The 14,918-nt window shown below is 47.4% G+C and overlaps 2 protein-coding genes across 2 annotated transcripts; one reads left to right on the top strand and one right to left on the bottom strand.

Moving 5' to 3' along the window:
- Positions 1-241: 241 nt before the first annotated feature.
- Positions 242-3,805, bottom strand: EAH_00013490 (armadillo/beta-catenin-like repeat-containing protein, putative; the record flags this gene model as incomplete). Its single annotated transcript, XM_013394466.1, has 8 exons — positions 242-312; positions 813-938; positions 1,378-1,432; positions 1,894-1,967; positions 2,206-2,305; positions 2,686-2,771; positions 3,452-3,518; positions 3,776-3,805. The coding sequence occupies 8 exons, from the start codon at positions 3,803-3,805 to the stop codon at positions 242-244; spliced, it is 609 nt and encodes a 202-aa protein (XP_013249920.1).
- Positions 3,806-8,285: 4,480 nt separating this feature from the next.
- On the top strand, positions 8,286-13,123 carry EAH_00013480 (CCR4-NOT transcription complex subunit, putative; the record flags this gene model as incomplete). Its single annotated transcript, XM_013394465.1, has 8 exons — positions 8,286-8,413; positions 8,935-9,006; positions 9,850-9,960; positions 10,486-10,521; positions 11,061-11,111; positions 11,192-11,277; positions 11,531-11,586; positions 11,804-13,123. 8 exons carry the CDS (start codon positions 8,286-8,288, stop codon positions 13,121-13,123), a joined length of 1,860 nt encoding a protein of 619 aa, XP_013249919.1.
- Between the last annotated feature and the right edge of the window lie 1,795 nt (positions 13,124-14,918).

Below are 14,918 nucleotides of genomic sequence, written 5' to 3'. Positions count from 1 at the left end.
ATATATATATATATATATATATACATTCAATATGCATGTACAAGTATATATAAATTATTATACGTATAAGGAAGGGAGCATTTTCCGTTATCTTTTTGTTTTCCTCCGCCTTATTCAAGCTATATTTTGTGTATATAGGCAAAGTGCATGCATCCATAATAGTGGTAAGTAAATTCTCATTAAAAATGCAGCATTCTAATTGTTTTTTCTTTTTTCTTATTTTCTTTCTCTGTCTCCTCTCTTACACGTCCAGAAACTTGACGAGCTGCGCAATCCCTCCACCCTTCAAAAATGCCCTTCTGTACTTGTCATCTGCAGCAATAAACAAACAAATACACTCAACTCTGCTTCTGCATGCATGCATAAGTGCAAGCATGCATGCGTGCATGCATGCATTTATCTTGGGGCTGTAGGTCCTCCGTTTAAGTCTAATGACACCCTCAGATGCAGGGGATGTTATCGCAACAAAGCATTGAACAAATTGTCTTCAGCCAACAGAGTGCATGCAGTATATCAATCAACTAGGGGCTTTTAATCTTGCATGCACGCATGCATGCATGCATGCGGACACCAGGGCACCGAGCGCAACATAGAGTACGATGTTGATAAAGGGTAGATTACACTGCATGCAACGGACGGAAATCAAAGAAAACCCCAACTTGGGTTTCTACGCCATCCCTCCACCCGAAGCTGCGTAAAACCCTAAACCCTAAACCCTAATTCCGAAACCCCAAGCCGTTAGCCGTGAAGCCTAGACCCAAAGCTCTAAGCCCCTAACAATTAACTTTATACCCTAAACCCTAAACCCTCACCCAGAACGTAGATGTTGCGCGCTGTCTGAGCACAAGCTGCCCTCATTCCTTCTATGTCTGATTTCATTCCTTGAATTAAATACGGCATCGCTCCAGCGTTGAACATGGCAATACAGTTCTGTTTATCTAAAGCCAACAAACACGATGCAGCAGCAACAACAGCAACAACAGCAGCAACAGCAAAAGCAGAAGAAGCACGAGCAGCAGCAGACACAGCAGAAGCAGCAGCAGCAGTAGCAGAAGCAACCGCAGCAGCAGAAACAGCAGAAGCAGCAGCCGGAACAGCAGCAGCAGCAGCAGAAGCCGCAGCAGCGGAAACAGCAGAAGCAGCAGCAGCAACAAAAACAACAGCAGAAGCAGGGAGAGCGCACGCATGCACACGTGTAGATGCCCCTAATGCGTCTGATGTACAGTTATTCTATAGCACACTATGCAGCTGTGTTTGTTGCTGTAGACGTATACAGAGTATAAAGAGGAATAAATGGAGCTACTAAAGAGCAAATGGGTTCGTCGTGTTGTGCAATGAGGTGTACAGGCAAAATAATAACTACACGTAATTGCTTACTATCCGAAGACAAAAAAGAAAGCGCCACGACTGCAGAGTGTTTGCGATCTAACTCCTGAAAACAGATAACAAACGCAATAAAGCACATGCACAATATTCGATTTTGTAACTGAGATTCAATAACTCGGGGAAAAGAAACAAACAAAAATATTCCTAACAACCCGCCTACCGTTCGTGCTGTCAGCAATAGCGAAAAAACAGCACCAGCAAAACACAAACTAATAAATATATATAGGTATATGCAACAACATGTATATATATTATATGCATGTAAGCACGGAGTTATAAATACAAATACGCATGCATACATTATATATATATATATATATATGCATTGAGGCATACGCATACATGTTGATGCGCAGATATGCGCAAATTATGGATATCGGACGCACGCTACAGGCAACGTTAATCATAGAGCATCATTCTACTTATTATTATATTACATTCTGTTGTCTTTGTTTTGCTGCTGCAGCAGCAGAACAACGACAGAAGAGTAGCAGCGAAATGACAAACCTTTGAGCCCAGCAGCTTCACCAGCACCTCAATGCCTCCAGCCTCGCGAATCTCATCCTTTAAATGAGGCTCCTCTACGGCAAAAACAAAACAGATCCAGAAAGCAGCAGCAGCAAAAGCAGCAGCACTTGCGTCAGCCAGCAACAGCAGCAGCAGCAACAGCAGATGCTGCAGCAACACCCAGCCTGCTGCTATCCATACAAGTCAGCCTGTATAAAGGAAACCAGGCCAATAAACGCATGCGCCAGCAGCGCCAGCAGCAGCTGCTGCTGCTGGCGCGTGCATGCACTAGCAGCAGAATATGTTTCTTACGGTCACGAGAAGCAAAGATAGCGAGCTGAGTTGCAGCCAAAGCCCCAATTGTCTCTGGATCTGCTGCCCAAGGGTGCATGCGCTCTTCTAGCTTCTCTATCTGAAGGAAACAGAAACAGAGGCACAAGGGAACGAATCTGCATGGCGTACAGCGTATTTAACATGTATACGTTATCATGATATATGCATTATATAATATATATATGTATATATATAATGCATCTGCTATCTTTTCATTTATCATTACAAAAGCCGTCATCCTGTTCATTTTTACGATTGAGATAATGTTTCTCCCTAATTCTACTTAATAATTTTACAATTATGTTACTTTCCTTCCCTCGTTTTTTTATGAACCATTCTAGCTCTTATCTCGTGTGGATACATTTGATACTCCATGAAAAACAAGTACTTTTGTTATCTCTTGAAATGCAGACAGTTTTTATTCTTGAAAAAAATATTTATCTATTTTCATATATTTACCTCGCAAGTGGAGTCACAGAGACGCACAAACTCTGCGATATCTCCGTTGTCGTATGCCCTATCAAACCGAACGACATCATCACCCACTGCAACGCAACAGAAACAGCAAGCAACTGCACTTTGTCTGTTTGTTCTCTTTGTTTGTTTATAATACTCGTATTCATCTTCTTCGCTGCTCATGTTTCTGTCCTTAAGCTGCATTATACTCCTCTATAAACATATGTTGATTCATTTGTTCTCGTTTCTCCAGAGAAGTGCTTATTGTCTTTGTACACTCCGTCTTAGCATTCGTTCAAGTGTCTCTGAGTCTGTCTAATTAAAGAACAACACAAAATAATGACGAATGGCATAAGGAAGAAACAGAAGAAGAGTGCAAAGGCTGCATATAGCAAACAAGATGCAGCAAACAAGATGCAAACACTATTCAATTTACAGTAGCTGTTATTCATAGACTAGACCCTGAAACACTAACAATATCATTAAACCTTCTTTTCCATGTAGACAGCTTCAGTGCAGCATTTGTTTGTTTATTTGTACAAACAAATACTCATAACACCAAGTAAATAGCAAAATACAACTCATAAGAAGAACAAATGCGGATGGAGAGACAAAACAAACACAGAACAGCCGTCAAAGTGAACGAGCAAATGTGCGATCCAAACAAACCACGAAAACCCCGAAATAAACATTAAAAAGCAGTGTGACAGAAAAGCAACAACTATTCAAGCCCCCAAAACAAACAAAGACAGAAAAAATGTACCTGTACCAAAGGAAAGCATATTATTCAACTTCCCCCCGTATTCACTCTCCTGAGCTTTTCGCTTGTAGGCGGTCTACAGGAGAAAACAAAATAACAAACGTAAGAGCAAACGCACAAACCAAATGTAAATAAATACTTCCAAACTCATACATAAACAAAACAGAACTAACAGATAGATCGACAAACAGGAAGCTGCTGCTCCTGCTACACCTGCTACTATTTTCTGCTGCTGCCGCTGCTGGCTGCTGCTGCTTCTGGCTACTGCTGCTGTGACTGCTACTGCTGCTGCTGCTGCTGCTCCTCCTCCTCCTCCTGTGCTACAAGTCTTACATCCCGCCCGGCGCAGCACTGGTTCCCCATATCTACAGAAGACGAAAAAGCTCTGCAAATGAGAAAAAGAAAGAAGACAGAAAGAGCCCAGTAGCGCCCTACAAGCCAAGCCGAGATGCAATAGATGCTGTTAATTGCTGCTGCTAATGTGTTAATTCAAAAAAGAAACAAACAACTCCCTAAAGCCGTACAGTATCCCTGAAAATGCAACGAAGGGACACTACCAGCACAAACGCAAGATAAAGATATCTGCAAATATGTCATTGTTGCTGTTGCTGCTTCCCCTGCTGCTGCGGCTGGTGCTGCTGCTGCTATTCCAATGTGGGCGAACCTGATTCAGCAGCGCGCCAAAGGAGCCCAACAGCATCGTATAGAGGAGTGCATGCATACACTGCAGGTCCTCCTCCGCTGCGTCTTGCTTTGTGCTGCTGTCGCTGTTGTTGTTTCTGTTTAACCAATCGTGCTGGTGGTTCTTTGAAGCAGAAGAACGCTGCAGTGGCTATCTGCTGCTGCTGCTGCTGCTACTGCTGCTATCTGCTTCACGTGCTGCAGCTGCTGTCTTCTGCTGATGCTGCTGCTGCAGACACTCGCGGACGATAACGCAGCGTTTGCTCCACCCACAGTTTTCAGATGCCAAGGAGAATACAGCAAATATCGTAGTCTGTTAGAGCTGTGAAGCCTAAACCCTGTACACTAAACCCTCAGTCAGACACGCACACACAGAGCTGCACCTCTGGCAGCTGTAGTGTGCTTGTTGGTGCCACAAGAGTGAGGCGTCTGAGTGGAGTTTAAGGGTTTGTTCAACAGCTGAACGAAGAAGAAATCTGTTGTTCAATATAATGTACAGCTGCGTATAGACGTTGCGGAGGAGGCGCCATGGGGCTCCCCCCCAGGAGGCAGTGAGAGAGGCACACGAGATAATTCTGTTGATTTGTTTTTAAAGAACAAAGGCAGACAAAGAAGACGGGAAATGTAGCTGCAAAAGCTGCACTTTGAGGCCCCTCCGCACGGCAGCTGGGTCAAGCTGAAACCTGCAACCTTGAGGAGCTGCAACAATGAGCTGCCGGCAAGAAAAAGAAGAAAAAACAACCACCAAACTTCAAATATGAATATAAATTCAATAGCAAAGACCCCAGAGAAGGAGCAGCAACAACCAGGGGCTTCTGCTGCAGTTGTTTTGCTGCTGTTGTAGAACTCGATCGTTGTTGCCTGCGACCAGCCAGTGCCCAGCAGGGCTGGGGTGTACAGACACCTCCCTAAACTGGGCAAAGCCTTAGTTCTAAATATATTGTTTGTTTTAAATTTCATTACCATTTGAGACTCAATTCAAGAATTCAAAAGGGATTTATTCCCCTAATCGCGCACAACTCAACTGTAGCTAGAAACGCCCAGCATCATCTTGTGCGTCGCTGGCGGACAGCGGCGGTTTCCCACAGCTGTCGCATAACTAGGCACAATTTATGCATAAAACATTACCATTTTTAAGCTCTTTCTACTCATAGACCTAAAATGAGAGAAAACTCAACGCAGATCCTGCAAATAAGGTAAAGCAAGGGGCATTGGGGTCGTCGTTTGTATGGGTGACGATGGTGCCGTCGATACAGGGAAAGCAACACTCTCTCTGTCCCACGAACTGCATGCAGCTCTGCGGTTGTTCATGAAAATAAAGAACAAGTAATAAAAACGTGGTTTTGATGGACAATTGAATTTATTGAACTTCTTAAAACACTAAGAAAATGCCGACAGTGACAGGTGGATCGGTGAGGCGCCAGTTGGCATGGGGTCTCGAGACAGCCGCTTCACACAACTGAGAAAACGAGATCTGGAGTAATGGTGGCTTCATATCACTTGCAAAGCCTTTCTCCTCTGAACCCTTTTATATGCGTCTTCAAGAACACTCGAGCTAGGCTGGTGTGACCTCCTATTGAGTGTGGCCCCTCATAGTTCATTATTCTTTACTGGGCAGGGGGAGACTTCAGTACTCAGCATTTGCGCAGGGAAAGTAGCAGCAGAGTTTGCTGCTACACAGCATGAGCATTGTCTTCCCCTTTCCAGCCCCAGGAACATCGGCTTCAGTGCTCAAGAAGAATCGATGCTTGGAAGAGCTGCCGGATTTTGTTTTTAGTACTTGCTTCATGCACGGCCACCCTGCGCTAAGACGACTGACATCGCTTCCCCTAGAGGAATGATGTAACTTGTGCCCTGAGTTGTCATGGCTACTTAGTGATGCGCTTCCTTTGTTAATGCTGAATTCGCGTCGCTGCAAGCGGATACAACGGCCCAATGAACATCTCTATAGTGGAGCCATCGACAGATAGCTTTTGCTCTTCAGTTTGCTTAACCGCCTCCTCTAAGTAGGGATTTTGTTGCTGAGCCTAACATTTCTCATTTTAAGCACTACAATGTCATGTATAAAGCGCTTGCGCCTTTTCAGTTTCATTGAACAGTTCCTCAGCGTCTTTAACCTTCCTATCTGTTGACAGACATAATGTAGCCTCAGTCCTTGCAGCAGTTATTTTGGCCAGGTGTTCTTAGATGATCTCACCGTTCTAGTAAGGGGAGTATGACCGGAATATAGACACCTGAATGCCCCACTAAGCAGTGGCTGCTCAGGGGCCCGGCCCAGGGGCGCAGCCCACCGAGGGTTAACTTCCCCCGCAAACGTGCTTTGTGCGCGAGAGCTTAGGTTGCAGGCTATGATTTTACATCGTCTTTAATGGCGAAGCCTTTTGGTGCAAGGTCAAATCCTCACAACCTAGACCTACCCCTACTGGCTCGCTGACCTGGAAGCGATGCCATGGATATAGCACTGTCGATGCAGCAAAAAGGCGGAGGAGACAGATAAGATTGAAATGATAAATAATTCGTCGCTCGCTTGCCACCGATACCTGAGGAACAGTACCTCTATGCCTAGAGGACTTTAACCGTCCTACCTAATTATTCAGGACTGTCAGTGTTTCTGCCAACAGTAGGGGAAAATAATGCCCTTGAAAAGTTCTGCTGGCGGACTGCTTACATTCAGTTTAATATGGTGTGTGTGCGACTTCTCACAAAACTGGCAATGCATGCAGTAATCGCAAACACTACGTCTGTAGCTTTATTTGAAATAACACGGCAGTTGTTTGATGAACCCGGAGCCGCTACCGATTGGGCCGAATATCACACAAATGGGTGTCTAGGAAACGTCCTGAGTGTTCGTGTCGGTGACAGCAAAGGTAAGCTAATTCATGCTACTCCCATTTCTATTTTTTAGATGAGGACGCTGCATGCACAGCTTGGTTATGCCGTTTATTACTGGGTGGCAACTCCACATAATCGGTCCCCAAACCATCACCAGCAGCACCTGTCCTGGACCTACTTTTTCGGTCGTCTTCCTTATTGTACAGGTGTCCTCTTCCTCATGGACGCAGTTACTAGCGGCTGTTCTGCTGCCGTTACTGCTGTTGTCGTTGCTACCGCTGCCACTTCCCACCATCTGTTCTGTTCTCGTGCGGTTTGCCCTCCCGCAATGTCATTCCTGCCAAAGTCAATGATATGACAGCATCTTCATGGTGGGAAGAACTCGATGATGCATACCAACTGAATAGCGCTGGAACAAACAGCAGATGGCCATACCCACGGCAAACTTCCTCGGCTGCTCGCCCTCGTACGAGCATCAAAGACCGTGCAAATCCATTAAAGCTACTTCGCCGGGGTTGAAGGTGGTTGCTGAATGCCATTTACTGCAGTTGCTTACATCGTGTTCTTGTGCTTTTCTCATGCACTCACACATTTCTGATGGAGGTCGGAAGCTGCGAACGTTCGACGTTGGCTTCCAGCGGCCAGATCCATGCTCAGGTCTTCCACTCCCCCTACCGTAGAAGGTGCAACTACCGTTGGTAGCGCTGGGCGGTGGACTCTCTTATTGCTTCCCCGCAAATTTACCTCAATCCTGCAGCCTGGGAGCTATCGCCCTCCACTGGATTACGCACGGCATGCTAATGATAATGTTGCAGTGTACTGATCCAACACAGAAGTCCGTGGTAATAGTTCCCATTACTGAATTAAGTTAGCATTTTGTCTTCCATCCGCGAAGCGTAGCTGCCGAGTGTGTGGTAAAGGGTAGGCAGGTGGCTTGCACCTCGCCGCCGTAGCTTTCGCTTTCAGAAGCCTTTCGCAGCCCGCTCCAAGTAAAGGTAGAAGCTCTTGACCACTAATACAAAGTTGGATAGGCAAAGAGCCAACTCGAGGTAGGTCTGCGGGTGAGGGGTGACACCACTTTCGGCTGTAGGGCTCTTCCCGATATAGCGCTTTACCGATAGCTTCTCTCGTTTTTCAGTTCTGCCACAATATGTTTTCTTGCTGAAGTGGGAATACGCCTACCGAACAGTGCACATCAGAAGGCTTCCACAGTCTGGATGCACACCGACTAGGTGATACACTTGCTCAGATAGAACCTCCTTCGCCGAGTCTCCCGTCCTAATAACGAAAATTTGAATAGGAACTGTAGCCCTTCGGGTGCATTTTGGAGATGGAAATACAATTAGATCTGCCTTTGCAATGCGGAGAACCTGATCAGTTGGCCAAGGCGGGGGCACTCTCTATGCATCGTTTGGGACAGACATTTTCTGGTGCAAGGGATACAGATACTGACTTGCGGTCAGCCATACGAGGCTCGCACTCGTTGAGTGTCTCGACAGAGGAGGCGAGATAGTGCTCATTCTCCTTAGTGCCAGTGCAGAAAGGGCAGTTGTTTTGAGGGTTTTGGGGACTTCTTAAATTGTCTTTAGTACTAAAACACCTTCGGTGCTACTCACTGCCATGCATCTGGCCTCCCCGTTTCGTGGTTAATGTTCGTTGCTCGTACCTGTTTGGATGATTCATGCAGCGCTACCGTTTGGAGCGAGAGTCCGCGATCTTTTCTGGGGGCCGACGTGTGCTGCAAACGAGCCAAAATACTCAAGGAAAGAGTTCCCATGATAGGGCTGACATTTTCTCTCACCCATTAACGTTCTGCGTACAGCAGCCGGGGGGTCTCGTCCTCTGGCATAGAAGTGGACAGCAACACACCTCGCCGAAGCTAGCGCCGTAGGCGACCTTCACATGCAGGCATGAACGAACCACCTTTTGCCACTTGCACTAACACTCTAGACAATTGTTGTGCTTATGCTTGCCTTCAGCCTGCCTACTAAGGCTAATGTGCTGCTTCTCTGCCACCTTATGAGACCATGCTACGAGCTACCCACCATGGGGTAAGCCCCGACAGCGCCGAAAAGCCGTTCTGCTCAAATTTGAATAAATTCTTTTAATTCGAAAAATCGATACAATCTGGATAATCAAATTGTAACTACATAATTATGCAGGGCAGCATTGATTGTTGCTGTTTGAACTAAGCACAGAGCACCCAGTGAGACTAGAGGCGGTTGCGGCGGGATGCAGATATCCATTTATGGTGGGGCAAATACGGTTTTCTGCCAATATCACGAACAAGTTTCTTAGAAGCATTTGATTTAAGGAAAAAGAAGAGGGAATAAGCAGCTGCTCTATCAATGCTGCATGCCCTCCCAACCTGAACGCGCGTCGCAGCAGTCAGGAGCACACAGTGAAGGCTTATTGCGGAGGGGTACGGGGAGGTTCTAATGGTTGTATAGCCCATAGAAATGAATTATAGAGAACAACGAGTAAATTTATGTTGTGTAAACTAGAAAAAGAGGAAAAACAGCGGCATTTTGTCCTACTGACCAACCGGCTGCTTCCCAGCGGCTGTGGAGGGGCGGCGAAGTTTGCCGAGGGTCTGGCTGCTGCGTCTGTGCGTCGGCGGGACGCGAAATATGTCTTTATGAATGCTGTAAATAGCTTTTCTAATTGCTGGTTTTCGTGGACTTCTTTATAGTTGGTGGCGGCAACAGGCTCGTCTAATTCACCACTCTGCATCTGCTGTTCACATACACCGGCGCCAGCAGCTTCGGGTGTACCTGCAGCATTTTGCCACTAGACCTGCTAGCACCGCTTTTGCTGCAACAAGTTGGCGTTATCAGACATTTTTAAAACACAAGGGGCTCCTAAAGTCCTCATTTTCTCTTTTTTTACCTCAGGATCAGCACCCCAGTTCCCTGCGTTGCTGCACAACAACCTGTGCGGTGCTACGGCGATATCGTGGACCGGCGGAGGCGCCTCTCTTCCTTTTCAAATAATAAACTAAGCAGGTCAGTATGTATTTGAAATACTTCACCTCCCTCGCGTTCTACTTACTCGGGTTCTCGGCCCCAGAGGACACTGCCTCCTTTCTCTGTGGCTAGCGTACGTATGAGGTCTGCACGGAGAGGAGCTCTATTGCAGCACTTTTTCCATGTATTCTTCACCTCTGCATGCATCTGTTACTCAACAGAAGACACAGATGGGGGCTCTCCGTCGGCGGCCCGGGTGCAGAGAGGCTTCCACTTGCTACCTCTACGCAGTCTGTGTAGTTCATGCGTTGCTGCCCCTGACGGTGCAGTCTTCCTTTTTATATGCATTGCTCTTTATAGTGTTTATCCTTTTGATTCCCGGGTTTTTGGGGTTTTATCCGCACTAGGAGTAGCGGTTTATAACTGGGGCTTCTTGGTGCAGGTATTTTTGCTATGGGTGTTTAAACGGGTTTGCCTGCAGGGCGCACGAGTGGTGCATGCATATGTGCATGCATGCATCATTATGTTTTCTTTGGCGGTGTTGTTTTATGTTACTTGCTGCAGTTCGGGGCGTGAAAGACGAGGGAGATGCACTGAGGGGTTATATAGCAGTATAGCAAGTCGTGGCTTGAGCGTTTAAGAGAGCGATACAGACAAACAAAGGAGAAGAAGCTGCATAAAAGGAGAAGGAAGAATAATAGAAGAGCCCTCGCGGTGTCCGTATGCCGGATGCATTTGTGTGGGCGTACATGTCTCGTTCTGCGCCTCCTCCGGTTGTGTGCGGCTCCAAGAGCAGTAAGCAGCAGCTGCAGCAGCAGCAGCAGCTGCAGCAATTGCATTCTCATACGTTCTCCAGCAGCAGCTCTCCTACAAGCTGCAACGAACCGCTGCCCGAGTGGGGCGGCTGAAACCCACAAGGCGTCCCCTAAAGTCTGGTCTGCTCTCTAGTGGAGGTGAGGAGTGTATGAACATGCATATAATTTATAATATATGTTAATCAGTCATTTGTATCTAATCGACGCTGCTTGCTGGCTACACATTCGTAGCGGTGCTAGTTGCCTAGAGACATGCATAGCAGCGTGTGTGCACGTTGGCTGCTGCTGCTGCTGCTGCTGTATTCTTTTTGCTGTTGCATGCAGCTGGGCTGCGTATTTGATTAAGGGCCCGTTTATATCGTACCACCACAGCCTGTATGCAGGCGAGAAGTGGAACTCTGAGATTGTGTGTATATTCTGTTGCTGCTGTTTCTGCTGCTGTCTTCTATCTGCAGCAGCCGCTATCACCTTCTTGTCCTCATGAATGGCTACGGCGACGGTCTCCGCGGCCAAATAATTGAAGTATGGGCGCACAATCTTGGTGAGTCTTGAAGCGTGATTGTTTTTTCCTTTGTTTCTCTATATCTTCCCACTGCATGCAAGTTGAATTCGCCTGAGAAGAGGTGTAGACATGGGCTGCAGAGACGGTGGGGTTGATGTGTTGTTTCATCCGGCAAGAATGCATGCAAATGCACGTATGTTCTGTTTTTGGCTTTGCTATGCATGCAAATTCATCTTCTGTCTGCATGCAAATTCATGTTCTCGTTTTGCGGCTTTGTGGAATTCTGCTGCAGAAGAGGAACTCGACCGCATCAGGGATGTTGTGGAACGCTATCCATACATCGCGCTGGTGAGTTTTCGAGTTCAGGGTTTAGGGTTTAGGCTTTAGGGTTTAGGGTTTGCTGTGATGAATTTCCAGTTGGGTGTCGTCTCTGGCGCATAGGTAGGATATGGGGGTCTTGTCGGTTCGCTGTTTTTATTATTATGATGTTTGCTTTGAAGGGTTTATTTTTTAGGGTTTAGGGTTTAGGGTTTAGGGTTTGGGGTGCGTTTGGCAACGTGTTCAGGATACAGAGTTTCCGGGTATTGTGGCTCGGCCGACTTCGAATGCTTTGGATTATAACTACCGGACGGTGAAGTACAATGTGGATTTATTGAAAGTAATTCAATTGGGTTTAACTTTTGCAGATAGTCGTGGGCGTTTGGCGGAGGGAACTTGCACGTGGCAGTTCAACTTTCGTTTCGACTTGAACGAGGATATGTACGCTCAGAACAGCATTGATTTCCTGAAACAGAGCGGCATTGACTTTGATAAACAGCAGAAAAAAGGAGTTGAAGTTCATGATTTCGGTGAACTAATAATGAATAGTGGCTTAGTTATGAACGAAGACGTCAAATGGATATCTTTTCATGGATGTTACGACTTCGGGTACTTGTTGAAATTGCTCACCTGCGAGGCTCTTCCTGAATCAGAGAATGCCTTTTTTGAGCTCGTTCAGGACTTCTTTCCTTCTCTATACGACATTAAATTCCTTTTAAGAGACTTACCCAACTTCAATCTCAGCCAAGGAAGCAGCTTGCAAAAGGTTAGCGAGCAACTCAATGTAGAGCGGATAGGACCCCAACATCAAGCAGGAAGCGACAGTCTTGTTACTTGCCGCACTTTTTTTAATCTTGTTGAATCTTATTTTGATGGAAAGATAGATGAAGCAAAGTTCTCCGGTGTTATCTACGGCTTGGGCGCAACTGCACATAAACGGCACAGGGGGCCCCCTGGGGGGGCCCTCACTAACACCCCTTCTTTAGACTTGGGGGGCCCTGTGCATTCTAATGATCTTAAACAGCAAGACAACAGCAACAATCCCAACGGAGATATCATGCTTGGGGGCCCCGGTGCTATGGGCCGGTACGTCAGTGCTGGCCCGGGGGGCCGTCTAGGCGCTCATCCGCAGCAGCAGCAGCAGCAGCAAGGACCATGGGGCTCTATTGGTCGTGTAGGCAGCGGAGTTGTGGGTATGCGGCAACAGCAGCAGCAGCAGCAGCATTCTCAGGCGCTTCTGGGTATCCCTGCAGCAGCAGCAGCTGACAGCAGCGCAGCAGATCGCCTTAGAGCGGGAGCTCCCGGGGGGGGCCCCCACTCAGGCATCATCCCAGGTAATGGGGCCCCTCGAGGGTTCGGTTCAGAGCTCCATCGCACAGGCAGCGCCCCTCCAGCGCCGCTGCTGTGCGGCAGCAGCGACGGCCGTGTATGGCCCGCTAGTGGAAGCATCACTGTTGGAGGGAGGCATGCAAACGGTGAGCAGCAGCAGCGAGTTGGGGCCCCTGCTGCAGGAGCCTTCGTCTTCGAGGGCACGGGAGGGGCCGCAGGGGCCCCTAGGAGGCCCTGAGGTCGGGACCTGGACAGGATCGCTACTGCTCGCCACCTTATCTGCCTCCATTGCTGCTGCTGCAGCAGTTGCTGCTGCTGCAGCAGCTGCTGCTGATGGGCGCGAGGGGGGCCCTGCTTTCGCTGATGCACTGAACTTCCTTAAGAGAGAGGCACTTGCAGGTGTGCGGGGCCACAAAGGGGCAAGAGGGAGACAGTCAGGCTGCAACATCTGCTGCTGCTGCAAGTGCTGCTGCAGCAGCAGCAGCAGCGGCAGCAGGAGGAGCCGCAGCCGCAGCAACAGTTGCAGCAGCAGTGCTCACTGCAAAATACTACACGGGCCCCCCGCGCATTCATCTGCAGCGGTGAGGAGGTTTAGGGTTTACTCAGCAGCAAGCAGCTTATAGATAGGTCTAAGGGGCTGAAGCTGTGCGGCCCTACCAGGGGGCCCCCAGGGGGGCCCCACGGCCCACGAGGGGAGGGGGGGGGGCCCCCTAGGGAAACCCGGATGCGTAATTGCATGTCGGAGGCCCCAAGGAGTAAGGGGGCCCCTCATCATATCAACTTCTTGACCGTATGGAGATGCACTCTGATGGGTTGTTGCAGTTTTTCGAGTTTGCTTTGACTGGGTATAGTAGTGGGCCTTGCTGCTGTTGCTGTTGCTGCTGCTGTTGCTGCTGCTGCTGTTGCTGTTGTTGTTGTTTCTGCTGACGCTCTCGTTTTTGCTGTTGCTGACGTCTTTGCTGCTGCAGTTTCTGCTGCTGTTGCTGTTGCTGTCTTCGTCGCTGCCGCTGCTGAGTTTGGGTATATAGAGTAGCATAAGCATGCAGCGATTGATGTTGGTAGTCTCTGTTAGCCTATGAGAGGTTGAAGAACACCTGTCTTCACATTTGAAGCGTACGTACACCTCAAATAGATATACACAACAATAGCTAGGGTATTTGCAGCATTTATTAGTGCTATTTAAAGAGATGCTGATATAAAAGAGAGAAGGAAAAGGAATTGAATGAGTTAGGGAGAAGGTGCATATTAATTTGCATATTTCTAATGAATTAGGGTTTGTTCAATAGGAGAGATGTATTATAGTAGTATTGAATAGAATAATACAAACAACCCCTCAATAAACTATATAAAAATGTTGAGGTTTTTGTGTTTGCTGCTATGAGACAAGCGAGGGCTCCCAGGGCTAGCAGCAGCAAAACAAGGGTAGAGACAAACCCCACAACACAGAGGTAGCAGCAGCGGTGCTGTTGCTTGCTGCTGCAGCGCCTCCAGCAGCAGCAGCCTTTTAGGGGAGACATGTGAAAGAAGAAAGAGTATGGGGTGCGCAGCACATAGACGGAGGAGCCGATGTAGTTGTCTGCAGGCCTTCTTATTATAATTATATATATAATTATTAATATTTATAATATTGTTATTTTAGTTATTTAATATTCACAATCATTATTTTTCTATCGAGTGAACACTCAACCCCCTGCTGCACTGCATGCGGTGGTAGAGGGGCGAGGGAGAGGGGTAGGCGAAGGGCTTCCACTAAATATTCCTTTAAGACATATTTATTTAAATATTTATTCTTAAATTAAAAAAAACAATTGGGAAAAATTGCTGCAGCAGCAGCAGCAGCAGTAACCGCAACACTAGCAGCAGCACTAGCAGCAGCAGCAGCAGCAGTTTGTGGCCGGCGGTCTAGTGGAGAAGATATTATTTTAACGTTTTCGGTGAATTGACTTATACTATTTAATATAATTAATTAATAAAGCAGGCAGAGGTATATGCGGCTGCTGCTGCTGCTGTCTAGGGTTTGCTGCTGCTGCAGG

The sequence above is a fragment of the Eimeria acervulina genome, genomic scaffold (genome assembly GCF_000499425.1).
Source record: "Eimeria acervulina Houghton genomic scaffold, Eah_scaff77, whole genome shotgun sequence".
Taxonomy (NCBI): Eukaryota; Apicomplexa; class Conoidasida; order Eucoccidiorida; family Eimeriidae; genus Eimeria; species Eimeria acervulina.
Note: the sequence above shows the minus strand (reverse complement) of the source record. Positions and strands in the feature narration are given on the sequence as shown.